This window comes from Perissodus microlepis, chromosome 5 (genome assembly GCF_051167445.1).
Source record: "Perissodus microlepis isolate ML-2025 ecotype Zambia chromosome 5, ASM5116744v1, whole genome shotgun sequence".
Lineage (NCBI taxonomy): Eukaryota > Metazoa > Chordata > Actinopteri > Cichliformes > Cichlidae > Perissodus > Perissodus microlepis.
Genome location: NC_140465.1, coordinates 31,295,338 through 31,316,520, shown reverse-complemented (window position 1 = coordinate 31,316,520; position 21,183 = coordinate 31,295,338). Strand labels below are relative to the sequence as shown.

Here is a 21,183-nt window from a genome sequence, read left to right as displayed (position 1 = left end):
AGATGACTAGTTCTGTAATGTAGAAATGTAATATAAATCAAGTTTAGTTAAAATAAACTGAATTTATAGAGCACCCCACATAACTTTTGTCTTGATGATATGAACGATGAAAAAGAATCTCACAAAAATATTATGATAAGCAACTTTTAATAGACATGGAAATATTAAATGACAAAACTAACTAAAATATTAGACAAAAAATTATTTTTATGAAAAAGCACAGTATAAATGGATAAAATAAATATTAATTTCATTAATTTGTTTAGACTGGCTGTTGATAGAAAAAAAAGACTAATACACTAAAACTTGACCAGTGATGGTAACTGTTCTTACCAATATGCTGATAAAATATTATTTACAAAGTGCATTAGTTGTACTGCATCTTGGTGAAAAGTAACTGAAATAGCCCTGGCTTGCATTTTAATGAAGACCCACATTTGAAATCAGTTTGTGACTTGAGAGCATCATTTTGATTATCATACAAAGGTAGCATGTTTCAAAAGAATATATGAAGTTTTACATACTGAAACGATGGCATTTGTATATATTGGTGGTTTTATACAGATTTGTTAGAAAAAGGAGATGAAGTGAATCATTTAGGTTAACCTACAGACAGCATATATCTTCTAAATGTCTTTCTTGCCTATTTCACATGTGGTCTTGAACATGTCATCATGTGGAAGGAAAATGAAAAACAGCTGCCAGGAAAAAATGTCCATCACTGGCTTCAGCTGTTTAACAGGTTTGATTTGCGAACAATGTCTAGTAAACACAGAGCCAGCCGCAAAGCACAGATCCAAACACCAGCAGGACCAGCTGTGGAAGCCTCTCTGTCCCACTGGCTGCTAACTGTACTTGCTTGCTGTTAAAACCTAAGCGGGCGGCCTGTGTGCTTCCCCCACTGCAAAGTACCATGGGAGCCTGAAAGGAAGTGGGTCGCCTCAGCGGTCGGTCAGGACTGGACCCGTCAGTTGGCCTCTCGCCGATAAACAGCAGTGGGTGTTTCCTGTGATCCAGCTCTATCTTGAAGAGCTCGTACTCTTTATGGGGCAGCTTGATACCCAACACGGTGCATCCGTCTGTGGGGGTCAAGTCCTGCTCTACTCCGACCTCCCATCCTCTAGCACGACCACACTTCCCTGGCTTTGTACTGTTTAGCAATTTGGCTGTGGGCTCCCCCATGGCTGTGGCTCTGACCTGGGTTACCTTGAAGACAAACTCAAAGGCTCCTGAGATTTTGGGGGAGGGGTTTCCCTGAGCATAGTGGCCCGAGGCTCTCAGGGTGAAAGTGGGCTGAGAGCAGGCAGGGTCAGAATAGTGCCGGTAGATGCCCTCCCAGGCGTGCTGGTGGGGATTAAAGGTGAAGTCTCGGGTAAGAAAGAGGACATTGGGACGGGTTTCACAGCGCTGGCTAACCCATCGGCCTCCAAGAGACAGATAGGTTGCAGGGCTGCGGGGCAACACAGGGGGGCGCTGGTCTGAGGAGCGGTACACCAGAGCACATACAGGGCAGGGGTGGATGTGATGCTGCAAGAAAAAAGAATGTTAGATGCTGACCCCAAGCATTTTTTTTTAATAGATGCTGTCCGTTTCTCGTTTTATAATTATTGGCTTTGATATTTAATCCTCTTTAATTAGGCTTGAAGTTATGCTTCATGAAGGATGGAGCAAGTTTGAGTGACAAATGGTGAAAGGGTGCTGGTTTAAAATGTAAATGTGTCTCCCTCCCTGCTTTCCTAATATTCATCGTGCTACTGAATAAAACTGAAAAGCTCTGAAAAACAATTAAACAGCAACAACGAAAATGTAGGTGCTGTTATAGGCATTAGCCAACCTCTGTGTTGTCGGTGGAACATTTTCATTTCAGCTACCTGCCAAATATCGTGGCTTCCTTTGTGGTTCGAACACCCCATCCAACACTGAGAGCCGCAATGCTTTGCAGGCATGAAAACAATCTGTTTTACATTTTTTCTCAGTAAATGACTGATAAATTTTCTGTTGATTGACTAATACTCTCACTGACTAATCTTTTCCCCTAGAGAGCTTTGCTTCAAGACTAAATTGAGCAGATTTTCCAGACTAAAAAATGTTTTTTGGCCTGGAAGAAACTATTTTTTATGAATGTATAATATGGTCTAAACCCAAACTGCCTAGATGTATGAAAAAAACAACAACAGTTTGTCAGCCTGTAATGTGTTGACCTATCTTAATTAACAGGCTGCGTCAGATTTTTTTGAATTATTATTTGGAAAAGGATTTTATCCTTTAATTATAAAGCCGAGTAGAATAACGGATAAATCAGAAACACTAATTGATCATATTTTCATTAATAGCTTGGAGAGTAATATTATGAGTGGCCTCATCATAAACAATATAAGTGATCATTTACCAGTCTTTTTTACTTCTGATTTAAATATGAAAAGAAAGGAAGAAATTGGTTTCGTGAGTCATAGAAGGTTAAGAAATAATGAGGCAATTAACAGGTTTAGACAAGATCTCATGGAAGTGGACTGGAAGGAGGTTTATGTTAATGAGGTCAACGTTGCATATGGAGCATTTTTAAATACTTACTTGGCCTTGTATGGTAAACATTGTCTATTGGTATCATTTAAGTATAAGAAAAAGAATAAGAATTTGAAACCTTGGATAACTAAGGGTCTTGCAAATGCATGTAAAAAGAAAAATAATTTATATAGAGATTATATAACACAGAGAAATAAGAATGCGGAAATGAAATATAAAGTTTATAAAAATAAGTTGGTATTAATATTGAGGAAAGCCAAGAAAGACTATTATAATAAACTTTTTCAGGAAAACAAGAATAATATTAAGGGCATTTGGAATATTTTTAAAGAAGTATTGGGTAACAAGAACATACCCTCAGATCGGCCTATTTATTTCATTAAGAATAATCAAGTTGTCGATGACAAGACTGAAGTAGCAAACAAATTCAATTCTTTTTTTGTAAATGTTGGACCTACTTTAGCAAATTTAATTACAAAAAATGACGACCCAGAATATGAGGAAGTCTGGAAAGGAGAAAGTAGAGTGGTTAATTCTATATTCTTAGCTGATATTACCATAAAAGAAATAGTAGCAATTGTAGAAAACTTTAAAAATAAAAAATCTACTGACTGTGATGGTATAGACATGGTTCTAATTAAAAAGACTTTAGACTGTATAAGTATTCCTCTTTGCTATATTTTTAATCACTCGTTACAATCAGGAGTATTTCCTGATCGAATGAAAGTGGCAAAAGTGATACCCTTATATAAATCAGGAGATAAGCATAGTTTTAACACAGTTTTCAAAAGTGCTTGAAGAACTTTTTGTGCAAAGACTTGATAGTTTTATTGAAAAAAATCAACTAATAAATGAAAATCAATTTGGATTTCTTAAAAATAGATCAATGGCATTAGCATTGTTGACTTTCATTGACGATATTTCATCTGCAACCCATAATAATAAATACACAGTTGGGGTATTCGTTGATTTAAAAAAAGCTTTTGACACGTTACAACATTCTAGTTTGATTTCTAAATTGTATAATTATGGTGTGAGAGGAGTGGCATTGAATTGGTTAACGAGTTATTTAGAAAATAGGTCACAATATGTACAATATCTCGGCAATACCTCTGAAAGATTGAAGATTGTATGTGGCGTTCCTCAAGGTTCTATTTTGGGACCTAAACTTTTTAATTTATATATTAATGATATCTGTGACATATCAAAAAGGTTAAATTTTATTTTATTTGCAGATGACACAAATTTTTATTGCTCTGGAGAGAATTTGAAAGATTTGGTTGAAATTATAATTTCTGAGATGTTAAGATTAAAAAAATGGTTTGATGTAAATAAATTATCTTTGAATCTGACAAAAATGAAATTCATGATATTTGGCAATCGTGTAAAGGAGGAAGAAGTCATTATGTCCATTAATGGAGAATTGATTGAAAGAGTTACTGAATTTCGCTTTTTGGGTGTAATAGTAGATGAAAATTTGACGTGGAAATCACATATTGAGTATATTAGAAAGAAGATGGTTAAAAACATTTATATTTTGGAAAATGTAAGAGATTTATTAGACTACAAAACAATGCGCATTTTATATTTTGCATTGTTTTTCTCATACTTTAGTTACTGTGTTGAAGTTTGGGGGAATACATATGAGAATACTATAAAACCTCTAAACTTATTACAGAAGAAAGTGATACGAATGATTCATAACGTTAAATATAGAGAACATACAAATAAATTATTTATAAAATCGAAATTATTAAAATTAGGAGATTTTGTGAAACTACGGACACTATTAATTATGTTTAAATCTAAAAATAATATTTTGCCTTTTAAGTTACAAAGAGTATTTTTAATGTGTTCGGGGGGAGAAGACAGCAGAAGGAAATTTTATATTAAGCATCAGCTAGCTAGGACTACACAAAGATGAATGAGTCCAACGGTTAGGGGTATACGACTGTGGAACTCTCTTCATTATAATATAAAGAATTGTATAAATTTACATTGTTTTAAAAAGTGTTACATGTCTAAAACGATAACTCAATATGAAGAATGTGAATGAAATTGGAGTTCATTGAAAAAAGGATCCATTATTATTTTTTGCCTCATTTATTTTATTTACTTATCTTTTCTCCTTGTTACTATGTGGAGTGGTATATTCTGATTGTAAATTTGTTGTTTGGTTTGATTTAGGACCGGAGATAAATGTTAATGTTAGTTTGTTCCTTAATTTTTGGTGCCCACTTGCAATATAAGTTGGATTGTAGATAGGGGGCAGGGTTTAATAAGAATATTTTCTTCTTCCTGCTCCTTTTCACACATGGTTGCAGTGCTTTACTGATAGAAAGTGTGGTTGGTTTGTCTGAAAGAACTAACTGTGGAAACTGTTGTACCAAGTGTGACATAAATAACTAAATGAAATGAAATGAACAGCAAACTGCTTTCAGTGCTTATTGATAAAAAAATCACCGTACTGTCTTACCATGGCATTCTGCAGTAGTTGCTGGTACCCAGTAGGTTTGTACTGAGTTCTTTGTGTCCAGTCAGTGTGGATATCCCCCAAGAACAGCTCCTGGACCTTCCTTCCATGGCTGTGGTATTGCGTTTCTACTCGTACTAAACCCATCTCCATCATGGAGAAACCCAGTGCTTCCAGACATCCCCTCCCTGCCCGGGTGTTGTATAGCTCATAGAGCTTCCCTGTCACCACTCGACCCAGGCTGAGACCTACGCATGTTGAAGGGAGCCTGGAGGCCAACCTCTGTTTGCCTGCAAGGCTATGAACCACAATGGCCACTTTGCTGAGGTGATGCTCAGCTTCAGTAGCCCCACGGGTGATCCAAGAGGCCTGGCGCAGACGGATCTTTCCCCTGACTATCAGGGAGTAGCTAGGATCCTCGCAGCTGCTGTCGGTATAGTAGTGCTGCAGGGCCTGGAAGTGACGGTTGGGGTGGAAAGTGTAGGAGCGGGTAAGAAACTCTGGACCAGGACGAACTTCGCATCTAAATGCAGAAGGAGAAAAATTATATAGGCAATTGTTTTTATGTATAGCTTTCAAGTTCTTAAGTATGACAGAGGTGACTCTGAAGTATTGAATTATTTGGGACAGGTCTCGATTTGGCTTTTGTTTTTAAGATGGAGGGTTATTATCATTGCTCTATATGCATTTGTACCTTATTGATACCCAAGTACCATCCAGTTGTGGTGGTATATCTGCTGTGATTCTCACTCTGTCCTGTATGTTGTGGTACTGACAGTGGGGCTCCCACTGGAGGCTCTCACTGAAGTTGGAGGAGGATGCAAATGGACCTGTTGGCACCTCCCAAAGTTTTGTCCCTGTTCCTACCACCAACAGAGCTGGAAAGAAAAATCAAAACAGTGTGTCAGTTATCCGATCTGATCAACACAAATGCTTCGTTCCATGGCATGGGAAGACTCTCAGCCTCCGTCATTAGAAAATAAATGGAAATGCTAAGAGCCCATTGGTTATATTCACATTTCAAACAAGCTAGATTCACTGCAATTCAGTCCAAACTCTTTTGGGATTGTACTTTTGTTGAATTTTCTATGTAATGAGGAGAGAGACAGTGCTATTTATCCATACATGGCTGTAAAACAGGACCTTTGTATCAGTGCTAAAATTTTGGCTTGTCACTTCAATCAGCCTGCAGCTGCAACATACAGGCTTTTAGTTTGCTTTGAGACAGGAGGTGTGAGTGGAAGTGTTTGTGCGGGAGTGTGTACTGGATATATAGTTATATTTTGTTTTTCTCAAAAAATTGCAATAATGCAAACAGGTGGGTCAGCGACAGCAGCAGGCCAACTGAGCCAAACACATCTGCTGATAATATGATTTTAAGAAAAACACTCATGATGATTAATGTTCTTGTTCTTGAGTTTTCCCAAACACTGACAGCTAATCCAAATGAACGCCTTATTCACTCTGTAGCATTTTATTGATCTGACATTTGCACATCTGCAGTGTGTCTGCCATTAATCTTAACTGCAATTTCACCTCAATGCGTGTGTTGTCAACAAGGTCGAGTGCTCTGGTGTGGTTTCCAACCAGACCAAAGCGATAGGATTTTCTGATTGCACCCTCATGGTTGCAACATGAGGAAGCCCTCTGGGGTCTGTCTGGGCAATGTGCGTACTTGCGTGTGTCAAAGTTATGGCTTCAGCTTTAAATCCCCCCAAAAGAAATGTCAAAAAGCAAAGCTGCATGTGTTCTCGCAGATGCCTCCATCTTCTGTTGCATTCATTTTCATTTGTTGACTTGAAATATCCTCATTAGGCTTTTACCATTTCATGTAACCTGTTACAGAATGAACTTGTGAAAGTGTATTGGTAGGGGAATATTGTCACATGTGGACAGAATGACTGTGTTTTTGCTTAGAGTGTGGTATCAGCCTTCTATCTAATGCTGACATTTTCTGGACACATTCCTCAGAGATTTTGGTTCATATTGACATGATAGCATCGCACAGTTGCCACAGACATGTCAGCTGGTCATCCATAATGTCAATCGCCTCTTCCACCACATCCCAAAGGAGCTCTATTGGCTTGAGACTCTGCACTGTGATGTTCAGCAAACCAGTTTGTGATGGCCTTAACTTTGTGACATTGTGTGTGTGATTTCTGCTGGAAGTAGCCATTAGACTGGTGTGCTCTGGTCATGAAGGGACAGATACGGTCTGTAACAATGCTCAGGTAGGCTGTAGCATTTAATCAATTGGTGCCAAGAGGCCCAAGGTGTGAGGAGAAAACAGTCCCCGTGCCATGACACCAGTACCACCAGTTTATAATGCTAATATAAAGCAGGAAAGATCCATTGTTTCATGTTATATGCCAAGATCAGATTCTGCCATCCAAATGGCCCAGCGGAAGTCAAAACTCATCACATCAGACAGCATTTTTCCAGTCTTCAATTTGAGTGAGCCTGTGTGAATTGCAGCTCCAGTTTTCTGTTCTTAGCTGACTGGTGTAGCCCACCTGCTTCAGAGTTTGACATGTTGTATGTTCAGAGATGCTTCTCTGTAAAACTTGGTTGTAGCCTGTAGTTATTTGAGTTACTTTTGACTTTCTGTCTGCATGGAGGAGTCTGGCCATTCTGCTTTGACCTTTGACTCCAACAAGATATTTTCGCACAGAGAACCTCCGCTCACTGGATATTTTCTATTTTTTGGATCATTCTCTGTGAACGTTAGAGATAGCTCCAACTATTCAAAATCACTTTTCTTCCCCATTCTGTCGCTCAGTTCTAACTTCAACAGGATGTCCAGACCATGTCTGCATGCCAAAATGTCTTGAGTTGCTGCCATGTGATTAACTGTTTAGATATTTGTGTTAACGAGCTGCTGTTCCTGATGAAGCAGCCAATGAGTGTATATGACTGCTAACTAGTGGCGCATTCCTGAATAAGTCAGAAATTTTGATTTACCAGTCAGGCATTTCTTGTGAGACACCCCCTCAAGTTGGAAATGGCAATATTAGTGGGAACAGATCAACATACCCTGATTTAGCTATCCAAGATGGCAGCACTGAATGTAAACAGTAAAACTGTAAAACTGCTACATGCAGATCAGGCTCTATCCATGAAAGTGCTTTTTAAGTTCTACAGTCTTTTGCTGAAAACATTAGAAATTATTGCACTTTTGCTTTAAGTTTCTTTTAGTATTCCGTCTAGTTTTTCCTCCCTTTCCTTTTTACTTGCTCTATTATTCCTTTTACTCCCATAACTGTCACATTCTCCCTTTACTACTATTAGTAACCTTACCCCACATTTTTCAGGGAGAAGATCACCTGTCGAGGCTACAGTTGAGTTTGGAGTAAGTTGTGCAAGTTTCAGCTAGAAGGACCCACAGACCACTCGGTTTTCCCATGGCTCAGCAAATGAAGCTCAAGGACTTTTGAACGGAAAGTGTGTGATGTTGATTTTCCTTTAAAAAGCTCCAAGATGGAGGCTGACGGATCTGCATTTATTAACCTTGTTAGTGTCAAATGGAGGATATTTTTTGTTCCCTTTGCTCTTGGAATGCTTCCCACACACACTGACCACAGCCGCAGACATGTGTGCTGCTCAGTCGTTTCCCAACGTCCTTCCAGCTGATGCTCACACACATAAACAAACACACAACCGTAAAGTCTGACCTGTACATCCATCGACCACAAAGCCAGACTCAAACTCAAAGCAAATTTTTCCTCCTTTCAGCAGTCTGTCGGTATATTGATAAGATTAATTCTTCTTTTTGCTGTCACAGGCAATGAAACATGTTTGCAATTTCCCCTATGTGGTGATGTGTTTGTTTATGCTCCCTGTCACTGCAGCTGCTGAAGAAACCCGGTCAGTCAGTCCCAGCTGGGCTCCTTTGGGAGAACCCGGAGCAGAAATACTAATCAGGATTAATTAATTTCCACGGCTCCTTACAAGTCATCCAATTGGTCTGTTTTGTGTTATCTGTCCACGCAACATGTTGGCTAAGTGGTTACTCGCACAGAGCACAATGAATGGACACAGAGACAAGAGTCCCAGTCTGTGATGTGGAGTCATTTGGACTGGTATATTGGACTTTCTGTTCTTGCCAAAGCATTTCTATAGAGTGTTTCTTGAGGTCACTTGTCATTCAGTCCCTTTCCCTCTCTTGGATCTCCTTCCAGTTGGGCATATGGTTGCATTTACTAAAAGAGTGCTCATAAAAGCAGAGCTTAGTAAAACAAAATTGCTCATCGTGGGGTTTTAAGTATTCTTCTACAAAAGAGCCCTATTCCAACCACAAGTGAGGTGATGGTGTAATACATATGATAATATCCAATCCCAGTCTCCATTTGGAGGAGATGGGGGACTATTTTACTTGATTCACTTCCTACACAGGCAGTCACATTGCATTAGTTTTACCCTGCAATGGTTCCTACTGATTTATTTTTCCACAGCGGGCCCTAAAACTTCCCACTCATATGGCCTGTCACAGCATAGTGGTCAGTGCATCTTTTAAAACAGATTTCATTACATATACCAGTAAAACTTTATATAAGACTGAGACTTGAAAGTTACATTTAAGCTTAAAGATGGATTTGATGCTTGTGGAAGTAGCTGAATTTATTAAATACTTTTTAAAAGGTTGAAATTATCTTTACAGAACGTGTAATAGCATTTAGAGTAATGTACAGTGACCATGCGCTAAAGAACTAGATTTACCAGCATTAAGGTATTCATAATAGTATGCTTTCTATAATCTTCAACAATTTTACACTACTGTGTTGATCAGAATATTTAATAATTTTATACTTCTTGGATGACATTAGACTGTTATTTTAGTGTTTCTTTTTCTAATCTCATTAAACAGTTAATTACTTTGAAATATAACTCCAGGTCCTCACCTTAACCCCCCAAATCAGCCTCTTCTCTTTCTTTAACCGTGACAAAAAATCTTCTTTGTCACATTTTTACAGAAATGCTGCAGGAACATTATAATAGCAGCCCTAAAGGCATCAGAATTTACAGTATTCAACAATATCCAGAAAGAATATGTTACTGACTACATACAATGTGGGTTTCATGCGGCCTTATGACTGATAAAAATAATAATAAGCATTAAAGAGAAATCACTTATCAGAAAAGTAAGCTTACAGGTTTCTACATTCAGCGACTCACTGCTTCTGCATTTTTATTTACATTCATCCATTTTCTTCCGCTCATCTTATGGGAAGGCAGAAAGGCAGCATGCTGCAGTGGTTAGCACTGTTGCCTCATAGGAAAAAGGTCCTGAATTCAGCTCCACCATCTGACCCCTGTCTTTGCAGGGTGTTCTGGGTTCTGTCTGGGTAGTCTGGTTTCATCCCACAGTCCAAAGACATATAGTTAGTGGGATTAGGTTAACTGATGATTCTAAATTGCCCATAGATTTCAGTAGGTGTCTGTCTCTCTGTGCTAGTCCCTGCCTCTTGCCCTATAATGGCTGGGATAGCATCCAGAATCCTTATTGTTTTCATAATTATTTTAAAGCCAAGACCTGGAGAAAAGTTCTTCTCTAGGGGACTTTTGCTGCTCTATGCTAATTTCTTATATTAATCTTCACATTCAGGAGTGTCAAAAAAAAACAACAGGTCGTTTTGTTTTATTATCCAATAGATGAATCCAACAATTGCCTTCAAAGCTGTTCCCTTATTGAGAAGAATGTGACAAATCCTGGAATGACAGGATTAAAGCCACCTTCCTACTCTACCCCTTGATGCACTCCGGTTCTTTTAATTGTCATCAAGCCTTACAAAACACTGCTGAATCCACAAGCAAAAATCATTCCTCTAAATCATGTAGATTTACAATTCTTCCACCAGAGGTCAGTGCCGCAGCCTGTGAGCTGCGTGTGGTCTGGACGGTCAGTCTGTCATCCCCACTAACACTGGCGTTCGCCTCATCTGACTGATGACCAGCCAAAGTAATCTACCTGTCTTTGAGCTCATATATTCCTTCAGTTCCCCTCTACACACGCACATGCGTACACTTTCACAAAAAACACACTGCACACATTGATGCACAGTAGACTGCAGAAGGGATACCATTTATATGAGACCTCCGGGTTGCCCTCTGTTTGTTTGTTTGCATTTGTGATTACGGTCTGGCAGCGTTCGCTCTCCTCTCTCACGTCTCGTCCACAGAGCCACATTAAAAATAAGGCTTTATGTACGTTTTTATTTGGAGCTATCCTGTAAAAACAAGAACCAGATCCTGGCACTTTTAATTCAGGGCTTGCGGGGAATCAAGTGCATGACGTTGAAGTTGGCCGCACAGCTGGTCCATCACGGAGAGAGATGTCTGTGTCTTCTTCACAGCTACCTCTGAAAATATTTAACAGAGAATCACTAAAGCTGCCAAAATGGAGGCAGCCTAGGTGAGGGAAAAAATATCCAAATAATGTGTTGACATGAAGGCAGTGTTGGACCAATCCCCCCAGTATTTTAAATAAATCTTCCAACTTCTTCTTCTTCTTTTTTTAACTACATCCTTACCCTCTTTTTGTGCTCTGATCGCTCTTTGTGCTGTGGATCAAACTCCCTAAACTGTCCCTGAAGTGCCTGTGCCCTCCTGGCCCTCCTTCCTCTCCGCCTGATTACTTTTCTCTCCCTCTGATGAAAAAGCCATGATATTTACGCCTCATTTGTCCTGGATGGATTTCAGATTTCTCCTTTCTTTCTTCTGTCTTTGTTTATTTTCTTCTCTTTCTCTGTGTGTCTGTCAATGGTTTATGAAGTGAACAAAGTTCATGACAGTAAGGGGTGGAGTTTGGAGGCATGAGGCATCTTCGTGCTCCAGAATGACAAGATTAGTGAGGTGCATGTGTGCGCGTTCTCTCAGAAGCAACATTAAATGCTACAGAAGCTCATCATTCCACATATTTAGGTGACTGCTGCACATTATTCACAGTTCACAGCTGCTTTTTCAGGCTTCCTGACTCACTCAGCTGCCATCCAGATTTTGGATAGGTGTTAATAGCCAATGATTCCTAAGCGTTTTGGCTTGCAGCACCTGATAATGAAGGGGTGTGTGCTGGCTGCACAATGTTTTGCAGGATATCCACATATAGTGCACAATGAGCAGCGAAGATTGATATTCCTGCTTTTGGTTTTATTTTTTCTCATGGCTCCTCTTCTAATCTAAATAATTGAATTAATCTAGACGATGCAACCACCTGCATAATAACTTTTTACTCTTAAAAGATCTACTATTTCAATAGATTTTCACTGTTCAGCAGAAACAATGATTTTATTTATTTTATCCAAAAAGGTAAGAGTACGCAAACATGGGGTGTAAATATTTCAATACAACAGGCCGCACAACAGTTGTTCTACTTTTTTCTTTTAAAAAAGTGCTCTTTTTTTTTTTTTTTTACTATTTACTATTTACTATTTGTTTTAAACCATAAAGGATTTATTGTCTTCTGGTTCTACACCAGTGAATGACTACTGATACTCATATATCCCTGCATATAATGCTTTGAGGATTTTCAATACTCCGTTCTGCTGAATACAGATAGAAGGTGTTGGTGCCCAGTGCCTGTTGCTAAAAACACAGAATACACATTAAACATCTTCTGCGTTACCTGGACCTGCAGTTCTCATCTGGTAGAAGCTAACCCTTCAGCCAAACCTCCTGTTCCCTCGGCGAGCTAACACATTTATTATAAAGCAGCGTAAGTTATCATTATCCCTTCAGCACATTTATGCTGTGTGATTCTGGGCTGTCTAAGAAAAAATTTAAAGGCGTGAGAGAGGACTCTCATGCAGGCTGACACAAACCTTGATTTGGCAACTAAAAATAATCTATGTTGACAATACTTCTGAACGCATGCTGATGGTATGGTATGCTTTTTTAAACTTAGTCCTTTCTTTATTGATTTCGATTCTGACAGTTTTATTGACATATGTTAAGCTTGATAAACTTGGTACACAGTCAATGCCCTCATTGTTAAGGCACTAGCATTCAAAACTGTAATTACTGAATTTATAATTATAGTCTTTACGGCATAGATAATGTACTGCTGGCCTGCTCTGTCTCCGCACAACAGCATGCAAAGTAGATTTTTCTCAGCCAGGGCTGTTTTGCAGGAATATCCCTTTCCTTTCCTTCCACCCTTGTCACTAAAGTCAGACGAAGGTCAGGCTGATTTAGAGGTTTTCCTAAGAACATGAGGTCCAGTGTGTTATTCTAACCCTGGGTCCCCGTTTCTTCTTTTGGCTTTAACCCCAGCATCTCATCGCAGCCTTCCAGGCCAGGAGTATCCTTCTGTCCCCAGGGCAGCACAAGGACAACTACTGTTGTCTTTTCATCACAGTGTAAGCTGCTTAATCCAACGGCCTCGTTTATTTAGACAAGGGATCAACAGGGGTTTGCCCAATGGATGCTGCTGCCAGTTCCACTGTGGTTAGCAAACTCTGGCTCCTATTCACAAAGCAACAACTGACACACACACACACACACACACACACACACACACACACACACACACACACACACACACACACACACACACACACACACACACACACGATGTCGTACTGCGTAAAACAGCTGTCTCCTCAAGCCAACACATCCACTTACTTCACCATTTCTTCAACGATGTTTTTCAAAAGTCTCTGAAAGCCAGCAGCACATTGAAGCCCAAAGCTTTGAGCTGTCTGACAACGAGGAGGATTCTTCGTTATACGAGCACCTTCATTCATTGTGGTCTTTTTTTTTTGGTGGACAGCCAAGGTACTTAAGATTTAGATAGTGGACAGGGAAGTTGATGGTCCGTTGATGTTTTTGGAACTGAAATTTTAATTCTTTGATCTTAATTCAAAAGACTGGCTTGGAGATAGTTCTGGAGATCTGTTTGGTGGCTGTTTCATGTACTTGGAGAGAGGTGGAACATGCTACAGCCAAGATGTAGCTTAAACAAAAATGATTAGGGGTTGGATCAGACATTTTATCATCCAGTTCAAGCTGGATGTGTGCTGAAGGAGTTTTTTTAATCCAGTTATACTTGGTCACCTTTCCTTTTACACGTTCAAAGGTGGAGAAAATCTCCCAACAAAGTGTGGGTAAATGACAAGTTTTTCAAAAGATTAACTTTTAGAACTGAGCTGTTACTTAGTTCCTTTAGTATAGGAAAGGAGCACAAATCTGAAATAATAAAACATCTGCCAAAAGTTCTAAATACATAATCCAAACAAATTCCTCTTTAAAGCTTTTCTAAGCGGCTTTCTGCACAGTTTGAACTGTCCTGTGTGGAGCTGACGACTCAACCTTGCCGGTCTCCCACTGACAAACTTGAGTGGGGAAGAAGCAAAAAGCTCAAAGATACCAGTCTACTACTGAAGCATTGAGCAGGAGATGGTTCTGAAGGGAGGGGAAAGTAAGGCTGGCACCAGACAGATGCCTCCTCCTGTCTGCCTCCAGCCCATCACCCTAACCAGCCCTGATGGCCAAAATGCTTTGCTTCCATGATCGAGGCCAAGCGGACAGATCATCAGCTCGGCACAGCAGCTTGAGGTAGGGTCAGTAATGGCTGTCTGCTGTTATTCTAACCATTAACATAATGGCAACATTAGTTCCAGGGCCACGCTTCTCTGCTCCTAGGGAGCCATTGTTTAAAGGCACCAGCTTGAGCCCCTTTTTGAAGACTCCTCCAGTGGCCACAAACGCTTTGAAGACGCTCACAGGGGGAGATGGGGAACACAGACGGGCTATTCATAAGTCTAACATCAGCATAATTTGTGTTTAATTTTTCAAAGTGGTGATCCACATGTTGAGCTTTCATTTGAATTGTGACAAATAGCATAATGACTTCCTTATAATTATGAAGATGTCAGCTTTAATCTCTCTTTTTTTTGTCTGACCATGTGTTCTCCAATCTAAAGTTCTAGCTCTAGTTCTTACAAGAGTAAGCATTTACTGTCTCTTATTCTTTTCGTAGTGAAACTTTTGATTACAAGGGGGTATCTGTAGCTCCGCATTACCTGCTGAAGTGTAAAATGTAAATTTCACATGACTCGTGGTCTTCGTGAGTTTAAGCCTATTGTAAAATAACATTTCTCTTAAACATTTTTCAAGAATCAAAATCTACACCATTTAACTACGCCGAAGTCAGTGCTTGAACTCACCTTGCCACAGAAACCAGACACCCCTCAACAGGTGACTGAATCGTCCGCTTGACATGTTTCCTGCTCCTGCGTCCTTCATTCACACACTGTGTTCAGAATATAAACTGTGATCCGTGGGAAATCCAAAACACAGAGATGGCTCCTGTCAACAAGAAACAATCATGCAGGATACCAACATGACAAGAGCTCATGAATGAAGTTCCCAGTAATCCCACAGACAAAACTCTAATTTCCACTTCAGCCAAAAAGGTGTTTTGTTTTGTTTAAAAACAAACAAACAAACAAACAAGTAAAAAACTCTTCTTCTTTTCTTTTAGCTCCAAATCTTGGCTTCCATGGTCTGATAAAAAAGGTCCTCTGTTGAGGTCATCCGTTCATGAAACTTCTGCACACTGGTGCTTTCCTTGAGCTGACGCAGGGTGAGAATAAACTCTCTCAATCACACACCGTTGTCTCACTCCAGTGCAGCACTGTGAATCTGTTCCACTCAAAGCATGTGCAGTGAGGGTGTGTATGTGTGTGAGCAGGAGGATTGTATGTGTGTGCACTCCTGTCTGGCTCTTATAGTTTTGAGCTGAGAGGAGGGAGTAAAGAGAGAGAGAGAGGGATGGAAGAAGGGAGGGCAGATATAGGGAAAGTTTCAGCGTGTGTGTGTGTTTGTGTGTGTGGAGGAGGGGGATTGAGCTTCAAGCTTCCTTGAGCGAAGACTCTGAGAAGCTTTCAGAGCAAGGTGCAAAAGGGCAGGGATGAAAAGAAGTTACTGCTACGGTCACAGTGCCACAGCACGACTCGGTTAAACAACAACATAAAAAATGAATGTATAGGTTCAGGCAAGGAACTGCAATCTCAGTATGTGACATTAGGGAGAAAAAAAAGTCAGTTTGTGTGGGTCAGTACTGTCACCTGCTAGTATTTATTCATTAACAGCTGTGGTGAAGCTGAGACTGAGGTATACCTAGTACACATTCTTTAATTCGGTCCAGATTAATCTCTGCTTTATGCCTTGTTAGCACTGAAGAGCAAAGCATTACTGCGCCTCTCCATTCATAACTCCAACCAAACTTGAGCCACTTCCCCAAAAATCTTCCTAAAATTTTTGGTCTAAATTAAAAAAAATAATAATTATGATGGTGTGAACAATGATTGGAGGGACAGCGTGAGTTTGCATTGGAATTAATATAAAAAAGATGTGTGTAAATAGCTCAGTTACTACTCCAAAGACTTTACTGTAGACAGTTTTTATTGGATTTAGGTTCTCCCAGAGAAATAGTCCCAATGAAAACTGTTGACAGTGAGGTTTGTGGCATACTGGGAGTAATGGAAACACAATTTCTGGGAAGAGATGCTGCTGCTGCTGAATGTTTTAGCATAAATTTGTTAATGCTGTGTTTGTGATACAAACTCACAAAGTTTTTAACATAAAATCAAAACAATCTACTGGTCAAACTCCCGTGGGTGCATTTCTTTCAGTTTGGGTGCACCGAAACTTTAAGCTGAGGGAAAAAAAATAGCACAAATACATGTCAGCAGCAGCTGCGCACACACACGCGGTTTGCACAAACCTGCAGCACACATCATTAAAAAAGGCACATGCATAGACAGACGCTCCAGTCACACTGATTCAGAGGCTCTGCGTATACATGTGGTCTGATGGAGATGTTGACAGTGTTGACCACTGCAGAGGTAAAGAAAGGTTTCAAAGTGCCTGCCAAGTGAGAGTTGGCAACACATCTGCGATGGGTGGGCTGACCGGAGCCCTGGCACGCAGACAGGGCAGCATACACTCCCGACCTACCATTACACACATATGCAGTCAACGGCCAATGCAATTGGGTGAAGCAATTTTACCACCGGTGTAGTGTTTTATATGGCAGATTTGTAATGCATCATCCTGCTTATATTAAGTTTTCTGTGCCAATTGTCAGGCGGCCTAAGCATTTTCTTCCTCAGCCATCATCTTCAAAGCAACAGCGCACAGTTTCTCACAGTCTTTACACCACATTCTCAAGGTCACGGAGGACTAAACGGGTATTAAAGGATATTTATATGTGTGCTTGTGTGTGTGTTTTCTTCTTCTTCTTCTTTTTTTAATTTGAGGGGGAATTGTTGGCTTTGTACCTTTAATAACAACTTTGTGGTCCCTAAGTTAATTGCTGAGATTGGAAAACATCTCCAAAAGGGAGAAATGTGAGCAGCCAGACAATATGAGAAGTTAGTCAAACATATCATAACACAGAAAAAAAACCTAAAATTCAAACTTTCACACACAGTGTTGAAATAAAATGAGGATTTTGTAAAACAAAAACAAAGTCACTTTCAAACAATACCAATTTGTTATGTTGCGGTATAAAAAAAGATTTGACGCACCAGATTTAGACATCACAGTCTGAAAATTAGAAGAATAAAATAAATAGCTACTCTGAGAAATTTAGGAAGTAGGGAATACTTCCATTAGCAGCAGTTTTAATGCTTTTAAATAGAAAAACATTAAAATAATACCAAAATTCACATAATCAATATTAATTAGTTTTGGTGCTGCTAAGATTGGTGAAGTGAGAGCTCATTGTCCTTGGTCTCCATCTGCTAAAAGGCTCAGTGTGCCACTTTAGTGTGTCCTTGTTGTTATCCTTGTGCCAGCATGGGTTCTCTCCAGGTATCCTGGATTCCTCTCACAGAATGTTTCTATTCTGCATGTTAGGTTAACTGGCAATTCTAAATTGGCCGTAGGTGTGAATGTCTCCCTGTGGCCATCTGCCACGATTGGCTGGGGGTGAGCGGATGAAGACATTTTCAAGAAGAACAGACATGTTGTGGAAGAGATCCAGAGATAAATAATATCTAATCATTCAATGTAGAGTAGTGTGTAAAGATATAGTGAGTGAAAAAAGTGAGAGAAGAAGAAAAATGCATCATGGGAATTCCACAGCAGCATAGACCTATTACAAAGTAACTATAGGAGGATCCAGGGTCACCTAATCCAGCCCTAAATTTATGTTTTATCAAAAAAGGAAAGTTTTAAGCCTAATCTTAACAGTAGACAAGGTGTCTACCTCTTGAATCCAAACTGGAAGCTGGTTCCACAGAAGAGGGCCCTGAAAGCTGAAGGCTCTGCCTCCCATTCTACTTTTAAATACAAGTAAACCTGCAGTGTGAGAGCAAAGAGCTCTATTGGGGTAATACGGTACTATAAGATCATTAAGATAAGATAAGGCCTGATTATTCAAGAAATTATTCATTATTATTCATTATTTATGTACTCTATGCTTCACTTGGTCTCCAAAAGCTAACTGACATGCAGTTTTGTCATTTCTGTATGTCTAAAAGTAGAAAGGTTCAGCATGTTTTCTTCTGTTTTGTTTTTTTTTAGAAACACCTCATCCAGAACACTGGATTCCATCTTAAAAAGAGCCAGTTTATTGATAACTGTTCAATTGACCTTTCTCAGTTTGTAAATCCTCTTTTCACGAAATCACAGCCATTATGCTTGATTGAAAAACCTGGTAGAACAGATACACCAATCACTTTAAAGAATTAATAGTAAGCTCTCGTTAGTGCTTCGTTGTTTGTTTGTGTTTTGAAACCGAAGAAGCATTTAGACCCCGAAAAGACGCTGTCTCAGGATGCTTAACACAACATTTCCAGCATCTGAGGTTTAGAGGTGTTTAGCATTGCAGCGCAAATGGCCACTGACAAGGAAAGTTAATAGAAGATTCAATAGGACTCCTTTGGCTCCTTTGGACATGTCCGTCCTGGCTGCCAGCCGTCCCAGCTATCATTTCAAGAGAGCTTAATCTGATTGTTGATTAGTGCCTCTGGCGAAGTGCTAACTTGCTGTGACAGACCCCACAGAGAGTGAAGAGAAGGGAGGACAGAAGCGGCTGATCTCTGATCCCAGATCTGACAGCTGGCTCCCTCAGGAGGACACTGCCTGGGGTGTCAGAAGCTTTGATCAACTCAGAGTCCTCTCAGGAATGCACACGCAAAAACACATGCACACAAACACACACACGTACAAACACGTACACCAGTGATGGAGCTCTGGTGTTTATGTAAATGCATGCATTAGCAATTTTTCACTCTCAGCCTCACTCCCTTTTTCTGTTTCCTGACTCTAACACACAGGCGGATACACACAAAAACACACACACACGTTGACTCCCACACAAATTGCTGGGCTCGGCCTGCTGGCATATGAATCCAGGAGCTGGCATGAGTTGCAGAAGAACACACAGTCAACGCTATTTTATAATCAAATAATTTCTCAATCTTGAAACTGATACGTTTCCACCGAGCAGGAGCTATCAACTGCGGTGGGCTGTGTGTGTGGTGTGTGTTTGCTTAGGCATATGTCCTACACCTCAACACACATGCATAGGCTCGAATAATCACATCCATTTTCACGTGGACCATATATTCACACTCTGAGCTTTAAAGTGGATTCATTCATGCCGGTTATTTTGTATTCTGGTGGCTCAGAAGCACAGAGGCGGTTTTTGGTCGCTCTGCAAGCTGTCAGCGCCCCCAGTAGGGCTAAAAGTCAATGTGCATTGAACAGCAATTAGCTTTTTACTTTCTCCTTTGTTCGCTTCTTTCCCTTATTCTGTTGAGAAAAACTGAACACATACAAGAGACAAGAGAGGAGGAGGTTCCACAGAAATAGGCTTTGGTTATTGCTTATTGCTTACTAGTGATAACATATCACATAAACAACACAAAAGTATGTAATTTGCACAAAGTCTGGATAAATAACAGCCACAACAAAACCAGCTGAGAATCAAAACACAAAGAGCTTCAGTAGCATAAAATCTCAATGAGGTGTGGACCCATGGCACAGCCAAGATGTTGTGCTTTGTTAATGTGTTGTTACCCAATGTGTGAGAACTTCTGTGGGCAAAAGAGAGCAGACAGTAATTTTTCTGCTGCATATTTCCAGCTGTGTATTTTCAACCCTTTTAAAAATTGCTTACTTAAGGCTCCATGGGCTTTTTAACACTTCCACGAATTGACGTTAAAAAATATAATTTCTTCCCTTTGCACCACTTGACAATATAATGTTTAAAGAAATAATTAAATTAGATGGCTATTAAACTTTCTAAATGTTATTTTTAATGGGTAAAACTCTGGTTGGTGAGCATTTGCTGTTTGGGCCATTAGCCATGTGTTTGGCTGGACACAGCCTGAATGAATAACAGGGTCCCATATGCCCACCACTTAAGTTCAGTATCTGTCCACTCAGGACACACACATTGGAAGCTGCAAGCTTGGTGTTATCACCCCTGGAATTACAGTTTGATTTTTAGGAAAGGCACCTCTCCAGTGGCAAAGGAACCAAAAGTAGTGTATTTAGTTGTAGCTACAGTTGGAATGGGAATGATTCTGGGATCAAAGTTCGGAAAAGGAGCTGGACTTTATCAAAGCATATCCACTGGATCCAGGGTGTCTGTTTAGGGAATCTCAGGACTGGATCCCTTCCTTTTGTTGGCTATCAGAACGTGATGTTCAGCACATGCTGGGTCTGTTTGCAGCTGAGTGTGAGTCAACTCCTCCAAGTCTGAGGTCATGGTCCTCTGCTGAAAAATGGTGGATTGCTTCCTCTTGGTTGGAGGAGAGTCGTTCCCTATAATGAGAGTATTCAGCTATGTTGGTATTGTGTAGTATGAGACTGCTGTGGAGAGAGAAGGCAAAGCTTCTGGTTTAAATCTTTCTACATTCCAACACTCACCTATGCTCATGAGCTCTGTGTAGTGACCAAAAGAATGAGGTCACTACACACAAGCAGATGAATTGCTGGGCTTAGCCATCAGGATAGGCCGAGGAATTCTGAGTATACTTGCTGCAGTCTTACAGAACGGACCTGAAATCCTTTTCCCTAATCTTTTGGAGAGACATACTTCCTCTTCTTCTTCCTTTTGCTTAATTTTTCAGGTTAAAAAACAAGGCACGGGGTGTGTAGCTGAGAGGCTACAGTGATTACTACGTGAGCTTAAATGCCAGCAGGAGTGAGTCATTGATTTGATTTATGATGGG

The 21,183-nt window shown here is 40.0% G+C and overlaps 1 protein-coding gene across 1 annotated transcript; it reads right to left on the bottom strand.

Moving 5' to 3' along the window:
* Positions 1-223: 223 nt before the first annotated feature.
* On the bottom strand, positions 224-15,701 carry apcdd1l (adenomatosis polyposis coli down-regulated 1-like). Its single transcript, XM_084929384.1, has 4 exons — positions 15,157-15,701; positions 5,691-5,874; positions 5,000-5,519; positions 224-1,527 (listed from the first exon to the last, which is right to left on the bottom strand). Exons 1-4 carry the CDS (start codon positions 15,233-15,235, stop codon positions 763-765), a joined length of 1,548 nt encoding a protein of 515 aa, XP_084785510.1. The 5' UTR covers positions 15,236-15,701; the 3' UTR covers positions 224-762.
* Positions 15,702-21,183: the final 5,482 nt, after the last annotated feature.